General features: G+C 35.7%; 1 protein-coding gene across 2 annotated transcripts in view; it reads right to left on the bottom strand.

The window, feature by feature from the left end:
* Positions 1-1,385: 1,385 nt before the first annotated feature.
* The window catches only part of SCG5 (secretogranin V), a 31,210-nt gene continuing 23,785 nt past the window's right edge, over positions 1,386-8,810 (bottom strand). For both annotated transcript variants that reach the window (XM_071558055.1, XM_071558054.1), the window contains exons 5-6: positions 8,044-8,097; positions 1,386-4,445 (exon numbers count right to left, since the gene is read on the bottom strand). In XM_071558055.1, coding sequence (XP_071414156.1) covers positions 4,350-4,445; positions 8,044-8,097 — 150 coding nt within the window. In that variant the 3' untranslated portion in view covers positions 1,386-4,349. The remainder of the gene's footprint in view (positions 4,446-8,043; positions 8,098-8,810) is intronic.

Genomic DNA, 8,810 nt, shown 5'->3' with positions numbered 1-8,810 from the left:
AAAACAAATTTTTTAAGTGTATACATATGTATCCATGTTGCAGTGGAGTCAATGTATTCTATCTGGTTTTTATTGTTGATTTCTTTTCTTTAGGACATATCACATTGCTATCCTATTTGTATCAAGCATGGCAAAAATATAGAAAAAACTAATTGTCAGTTCCATTAGCTTGAAATCTTGGATTCAGGTGCCTCAAAATTGAAGATAATGTCCTCTCTTTCCCTGATAGCCTTGGTAGTTTCTGACTTGGAGAGGTACCTTAAGTCTTACCTATAGCGCAGTAAGGTAATAAAATAGTGAACATACTCATTTCCTCTGTGGATCATGTGAAACTACTTTCCTTGGACATTTCAAATTTTTGTGGAGTTGTGGTAGCATCTTCTGAATCTTCCTACTGTTCCCTCTTCCTTCCACAAATCTAAGTGTGTGACTTTGACTGAAAAGTTATCTTTGAACTCTTTGTCCTACAGATCCAGACATTGCCAATTTGTGTGTAAAAAAAAAAAAGTAATTGCATGAAAATTGTATCACATTACAAGTGTTACAGCATTATAAATTAGGTGAGAGTTGGTTTAGTGAGCTTACCAGCAAACAGGTCAGAAGATTCCAAGTTTGTTTTGAGTTGATGTCGTTATGGGCTTTTTCCAATAAATTTAAATGTTCAAAAATTAGTTTTTGAACAGCATGAAAATGAAAACAAATCCTTTTCAACACTTCACAAAGTTACTGTTTAGAGGCCTAATTTAAGGGCATGGAGTCAAATCTCCTCTTCATCATCAAAAAAATACCTGTCTTCATCCTCAGCTACTGACATCTGGAAACAAAGGGGTTTGAGTGTTAATTTATTTGCAAAGCCAAAAGCTTAATTGACTTGGTAGTCATCTTTCTGACTGTTCCTTTCTTCAGTTTAGCAGATAATACCTAATGATACTTTTCATCGTATTTTCATAAAATTAGCTTCAGATCAGCTTTACTTGCAATCCAAGTGACTCTTGAGACTGACATCAGATTCTCAGAACTAGTTCCAGGTGTCTTTGAATTGCTTCTAAGTTGCTGAATAGATTAGCAGCATGGTTTTGTTAGGTCAATGCAAATGTGACAACATATAGAAGTGGATCACTATTTCCCCTCCTCTACAAATTCACTTAGAACTTTTATATTACTTTCTTCTGTGGGTTGACATCTTTATAAAAGATAATCAGATAATGAACTCACTAGTAAAGACTATAAAGTGCATGTTAGAGTGTGTGTGTCTGTGTATATACATACATACACACGTGCACCCTCAGAGTAAGTTTTGCATCACAAATCAAATACTATAATATGACCAATTAAACAGTGCTTTTTTAAACTACGGTCATAAATATTTCTTTACCAGACAAAACCAATGTTGCATGACAATACACTTTATTTTGTATAGCTTCTTTCAAGCACATTGTGTCAAATACGTCAGAGGTAGTTAACACACTTGCAAATTTTAAAATACTCTTAAAATGTTTTAATGTAATGAAAATTCTAAACAACAGTATCAACATACATGCTCCTTAATTCACATGCATTATAAATGCCGAAGGGCTATTTACATTCTCGTAAGTGTTGGTTTGGTGAAGTGAGCTCTTAGTGAGCAGGCTAGTTGGTATCTTCACTCAATGATTCTGAAAGACCAGCAATGTGATGATTCTGTATAAAAAACTATAGGTACATGTTTGGACTATCATTGGAGCAGTAGGAGTGACAAGAGGATTTTTTGTTGTTTTTTCTTTTTTTAATCAATATAGGACTACCAATCCCAGTACAGAATGAAAGCTCTGCTGTAAAACTGAAATTAGAATAACGAATCTCATGATCATGGTGTAAGAGCTGTATCTTATTAAAATTTCTCAATAGTGCTGTTGAGTCTTCCTGGTGAAACACAAAAGCTGCCTGATGGACTCAGCAGACAGCTGCTCACCACCACATGCTTGACATCTTCCAGCAGACAGTTCCTCTAAAACATCATTTTGTGCAGTCTAAAGGGTAGTGTTTTTTTCAGTTTTAGGGTGTTTTTGCTTGCAGTTAAAAATCACCTCTGAATTGTGATATTTTTCCTTGGCCTGCACTGTGCAGTCCTGTCATACACAGGAGGACAGCTCCTTTGGCCCCACTCAGGTCCCTGTTCTGACCAGTTTACTGTTCTGGATTATCACATCTCCACACAGTGTGTAGTGACCTAAAGTGCTTCTAGAAATTAGATGTGGGATTACTGAAACTATTAAGCAAACAATGCTTCTCTGCCCCTCTCTTTTTAAACCCCCTATTTACTGTACATGCCTCCTTTCATTATGTACCAGTCCTTACCAAGACCTTAAAAAATGAAATTAATTGCCATCATGGCTGCTTTATTTTTGTGATTAAAATGGATTTTACTGGAGCTAATAAGGACAGAAATGTAGCTCAGATTACTTCAGAATTATTGATAAAACAGTCAAGTCTGAAGAAACACCAGTTTCTTAGGAATAGCACTCTGGCCTCCAACCACCTTGAAGCCTCGTGGCTACACCAGCAGCTGGCAGCAGGGTTACATGGAAGGAATGACTGTTTCACACACTCTGGGCCACTGGGCATCAGTAGGTTTTAATGTCAGATACATGCCATGACATATATGCGTATATATATATATGTAAAAAATATGCACTTTTTGCTGGTTTTGGAGACAACCTTTGCAACTCTGCAGCTCTCAATACCTGTGTGAAGACCAAGCAGGAGTGCAGATAAAAAGAGTAAGCTTGAGAAACAGAGAGTGGAAGTTCTGTCACATGAACAGCCGGATTGGTTTCCATCCTGTTCCAGCCAGTGGAAGTTGAGGAAGCTCTGTGATTCATAGAAATTCCTCAATTTTGTGTCATATGTGAGTATAAACCCTGCTGCATTACATACTATTTAGTTTTCTCTTCCAGATTTTTTTTACAAAGGAACTATGATGAAAGACTAAAATATTAGTTTTGCAATTTATCCATAAATGACGTGAAAGGGCCAACTATCTACATACATAATTGATTACCAATTACTAAGTGGTGAGACAAAACGCGCAAAAGCCATTGACAGTCATATTTGTGCCATCCTGTTAACTTTAATCTTATGTAGGTAGGAATTTTAGTTTCTTGTCTATTTTTTTTCAAGGGGTTCATCAGTATTTTACTGTGTCTTTCTGTATGATGGAACTACATATTTTAGCACAGATTCAAAGTTCAAAGCTGTAAGGTAATGCTGTTTTCCCTAATCCCAATGCTCCATGCACATGGATTGAAATACTCAGATGTGTTCTGAAAAATAACAAATTTTACATAACTTTACATTCTCCTCTTTCAGAAAGGGAGAACACTGGAACTGGAAAGTTCTTCAATCTCCTAGGGGCAAAAAGGTCATTTGAACTTCACAAAACAGCTTAAAGAGCAATAATAGCTGAATTTAGTTAGAGTAGCATAATTTTTCATTAGAACAACCATAATGACCATTATATCCTGAATTTCGATTCACAGGTTGTTGACACAACCTTATTAACACAGACAAATGTCTCTATCTTCACTTATAATATCCTCTGGATGCATACTTTAAGAACACTATAATGCAGAAATTCTGCTGTTACTAAGACAACAGTGAGGGAGATTAATTTCCACATAACACTTTCATTGATAAGGAAGAAAGATGTGCAAGTGTTCAGGAAAGTTGTGAGCATGAAACGATTAAAACTAACAGAAGAATATTTCAGTGAATAGAGTCAAAAAGCAGTTCTTTAATTTTTACATTTGCACAGCAGTAACAGAGACAAATGAGCCTCTGAAATATTTTGGAAAAATGTCACTTTGCAAACCTTGTAGATTGCTTAAATGTTTATTAAAATGGACCAAAAGCCAAAATTCTCTGGGTAAAATAAATACTTTGTCTTTGCTAAGTAACAATATTTGTGAACAAAACATAAAACTATAATTTCCATGTGTCAAACATAGTAACATTTAAGATTAAATGTTGGAGTCAGACTGGGCATTTTTTTCATCTTCCTATTTACAAGCTGCTCATTAAGACCATTTACCTCACGTTAGCTATTAAAATGACTAACATTTTTAAAGTTTGCTCCATGACTAAAATAAAAACAACAGAAATGTCCTTTTACCGTAACTTAACAAAAAGCAGAACCATATTTTTGTTATCTAGGAGAACATACTGTTACAAATACAGCTGTTATTCATCTACAGTTGTGTAAATAATAAGCATGCTGCCACTCACAAGGATTTTCATAGATGATTATATATAAGCAATATTACGATCTAGCAGAGGATAACATGAGTTTTTATCTTTCATTTTTATTACATTTATTCAGGACCTTTTTCTTCATCTGAAAATTGTGGAACAGACTTCTTTGCTACAACATTATCCAGTCGCTGTCCTTGCAGATATGGGTTCACACTCTGAAAAAGTTTAAAAAGCTTATTAGAAACAGGGAAACATATGAAAGGTAACTAGGATTAGTGAATGCATTTATGTATTTCTTATCTGTCAAGTACTTGCAGACTGGGAAAAAAATTGATTCCAGGGATTAAACCTAAAAGTCAAACAGTGTTTGGGTTTCTTTTTTTCTGTGTGTGTGCGTGTGTGCATGTGTGTGTTTTTGCAGGATTTAATTCAATCCACCAAAAGGAATACAAGTGAAGGAGGACTAGCAAAAACATAGGTCAATCTGAATTAAACACTGCCTTTTTTGCTCCACTCTTCCTTTCCCCAGCTCAGCAAAGAAGCAGGAGCAGATCTAACTCCCTAACTCTTGAGGCAGAACAGAACTTGCTAGAGAAGTACAGGTAAGCTTTAGCTTAATTTCGTGGCGTCTGATGGACATTATGCTGGGAGACTAGTTAGAGACCACAATACCTTTTAGACTACAGTCTCTTCTTCAGCCTGTCTCCTCTCCAGGAAACCCCTCCTTGCTTCCTCTCTTGATGCTGAGATAAAAAAACTGCTGGCACAGAAGCAGAGCCAAGCAAGGTTTTGGCACAGAAAATGGCTCGCCTACCACTGCCAGATCAAGGGAATGCTGGAAAGAAGATCCCTGGAGAGGGTTTAACTTCAATTTGCACCATGCAAGCAGCACAACATGAGGCTGAAGATGAGCAGATCCTGTCTCAAAACTGTGTGGAGATTGTAGATGGAGTAACATAGAATGCCTATGCTTGAATTCTATCTGTATCAATGAAATAAATTCTATGTCCCCTATTTACAAGTAGCCAAACAGTTTAATGGTGCTTCAATATTATCAATTACACCTGCTTTCTGGCCCCTTACAATGTCAGTGTAAACAAAGTTCAAGTATATACTTTCTTCTTCACAGATAAAGGCAAAAATTCTAGTGTGAATGTTTTTGATGCCAATAAAAATTGTTTGTCTAAGGACAAACTTTGGAGGAATGCAAATTTTCCATTATCTCCTGATCCTTGTCAGGCTGTGTCACAGAAATTACATTTCTTGAGATATTTCTGTGGTTCTTTCACCAGAACTTAGGAATAATAAAAGAAAAAGGCCTCCAAAATAGACATGAAATATTTATTTTCAAATATCCCAAGTATTTCTCAAATCTCTGGAAGAGATTTGAGGTTTGTCTGTCTTCAAGTTTAAGCCCTTGGTTTCTCCAGATTTGTAGATGCTATCATTAATACTTAATCATAGCACAGAGCAGCCCTTTTGCTTACTTTCATTGGTTTATTAGTGTTTTGCTTGCTGCAAGTGAAAAAATAAAAATATTAAGACCTAGAAATGAATGTGGAAAAATCTTTGAAAATAAACCAACTCTAATGCTTTAAATTGTTAGAAATAAGACATATGTAAATGATTTGTTTGTGTTTGTTTAAAGAAGTTCTGTTTAATGTTAATTTAGTGAAATTCGACTGTTGCATAAACTTCTAGGAATTATTTTAAGATTCTTAGGAAGATTAATTGCTCTTTTTTTTTGGAATGGTACTTGCTTGCTACTTTTTGAAATAAAGTAGAAGAAAATGAGACTACATAAAAATGTAAATTCTTCTCAATCAACAAAGGACAAAATGTAATGCAAAATTTTTTGGCTGATTTGGTAAAAAATGTTTAATCCTATACAGCTGTGCAGAATTTAGAGTAGTGCAAGTTCCTGAGCACCTTTGTGCACAGCTTCGAGCCCACAACAATGTGACCCAGGGACTCCAGAAGTGTTGCTGATGCCTTGGGATATTATATTCTGTCCAGGACTATGCTCATGCATAGAAACTTTAAATAAAATCAGGCTTCGTTGTCTTGCACTGCAGGTGCTACCAAAAAAAAAATAACACAGTAGGAAATGGCATATATATATTTATATGTATACTGATTACACATATATGTGCGTGCATGTGTTTATATACATACATATAAATACATGCATATACACACAGAATATGTGGTTTTCTAGACTCCAGTGACTGTCACACTATAGCATTGTATTGGCACAACATGTACACGGTTCCATAGGGCTGGTTTTAAGCTAAAATGGGAACATTTAAGCTAAAATGGGAACGAAAGACCAATCTGTTGCCAGATCCTGAAACTCTATGTCTGTGCAGAAGGGCATGGATAAGTGGCAGGAACACAGAAAGCAGAAGGAGTGGAATCCAGTGGACGTTTGGTTTCTGGAAAAATACACTCTGCTGCTGACAGCTCTAGGTTACCCTTCTGCTGATAAAGTGAAAATTCTGAACTGTTCTTTAAAGCATTAGTAATCATTACAGTATTACTTTAAAATACTGTAAATTCTAATACAGTTACCATTAGATGACATGCCTGTGCTAGGAAAATAAATCTGCTGCAAAGCAAGAAACTGAAGCTTCACCTTCAAAATTCTGAGCTGCCCTTGGCCATGTAGATGTCATGGCTCTCGACCAATTAATTCTTTTGTATCTAGTTACATCAGTCATCTCACAGAAAATTTCCTTTTTTCTGATGTACATATTGCATGAATTCCACTTTAACATGTTGTTTTGGCTATTAATAAATATTCCATGGAACTACTTCCAAAGTAAATTCTACTTAGCTAAAAATTAAAATCAGGTGCCTACCCTTTTTCCTTTTCCACTAACAAACCAAAAAATCAAATGTAATCAGGAGGCAGATACTAAGCTCAGGTCAGATCATTACTTATGGTTGAACAGTTTTGATTGCCAGTGAAATGGTAAGAAATCAACTTACTTTCTCCCTTTCTAGCAAAAACTAGAAGCCTGAGAGTTAAATAAATAAATAACCTTCACTTATGCTTGTTATTTTAAATTAAATTTACTTCATTTGCAGTATAAACTGTGCTGTCATATTTTGAAAAGCTACTTTCTGGCAGAGAGCTAGACTTTTTGTAAAAACAGCAACACCAGCAGCAAAGCTAAAGACTTCGACTCTGCCTGGATGTGGTTTCTTTTTTTTTTATAAAAGAAAGGCTGACACTACCAAAAAAGAGGGGTAGAGAGACAAACCGTGCAGAGGTTCTCTGTGATATGTGAATTGCCTGTCTCGTTTCAAGAAGCAGAGTGATGAGAACCCAGTCATCTCTGACTTTGAAGCAAGTGGGACACAAGAGATAGGAGTTTCACCCAAGGCAGATCAGATAAAGAACCACCTTTAGTGTAATTCACATGCAAAAACTTATTCACATGCAGCGATAGTGGTAATTATTAGTAATATTTTTGGTAGGAAGCTTTTAAATTCTCTTTTAGAGCCATTTAAATAATTTTAAATGGTTTTATGCAGATAAGATCAATTTTAAAACACAGATAATATGAAGTTTTATAAATTAATGTTCTGCATTGAAGTACCTCTCCTGAAAGTAACAGGCTATTTAGAGAAATAAAACTTGTACCCAGTGTACAGTTCTGAAGCCAGCTATTGTAGTTTATCACAGACATTTCCTGAATTTACACATTATTTAAGGGATAATACGAATGCATTAGACTCTTGCTTTCAACAATATGATTGGAATTCTCTCTAGATTATACAAGGCTATAAAAGTATTTCAATAGTTACCCTCTTTCTTCTTTTTGAACCACCACTAATCTTCTCAAAGAGTAAATTCTTGTTCTGGATGGGGAAAAAAAAGAAGGCATTAACTTCATTACACTCTTGTTTTAAAATACTATTTTTGATGTTAAATATTAGCAAGTTTAGAGGGGTGTGCAGTTTTATGGGAAGGAGAAGCCACAAATAAATATTTGGATATTCCTGCTAACATTTGCAGTTCTTCAGGAGCAGTCACAGCCTTATCAACAATTTAAAAGCCAGTAACAGTAATTTTCCACTATATTGCACTATGTTATCACCCTCTGTTGAGGCAATAAGTGTGTCAAGTACATGCTGGTATAATGATATCCTCTGGATATTCCCCATCACATGATACATGGTATAAATACATATATACTTTGGGGGAGGGCGGGGGGGGGGGGGGGGGGGGGCGGTTGTTGGGTTTTTTTCCAAAACGGTGAAGGAGAAGAAAAAGAATAGGAGGGATAGGAAACAGGAGTCCTGCTTCTGGTATACCTTTTTATACATTTGAGGTGACGGAAGAACAGGAGCAAAAAATATTTGCTTTACAAAGGATTTTCTAATTCCTTTTAAAAACAGCAATAGGCGTCATTCCTACTGTTTTGTTGTCTTTGCTTATTCCCTTCCAGATATCAACACTTCCCAGTGCAAAGTTCTGTTGAAAGGAGTTCAGCGCCAGCTCTTCCTTTGTTTAAGTAGTGCCCTCAATAAAGCTTCTAAAAACCATTTTGTCTATAACATTTTTAATGGCA

Source organism: Pithys albifrons, chromosome 6, assembly GCF_047495875.1.
Source record: "Pithys albifrons albifrons isolate INPA30051 chromosome 6, PitAlb_v1, whole genome shotgun sequence".
Lineage (NCBI taxonomy): Eukaryota > Metazoa > Chordata > Aves > Passeriformes > Thamnophilidae > Pithys > Pithys albifrons.
The sequence above is the reverse complement of the archived record's forward strand: the minus strand, read 5'-3'. Positions and strand labels throughout refer to the sequence as shown.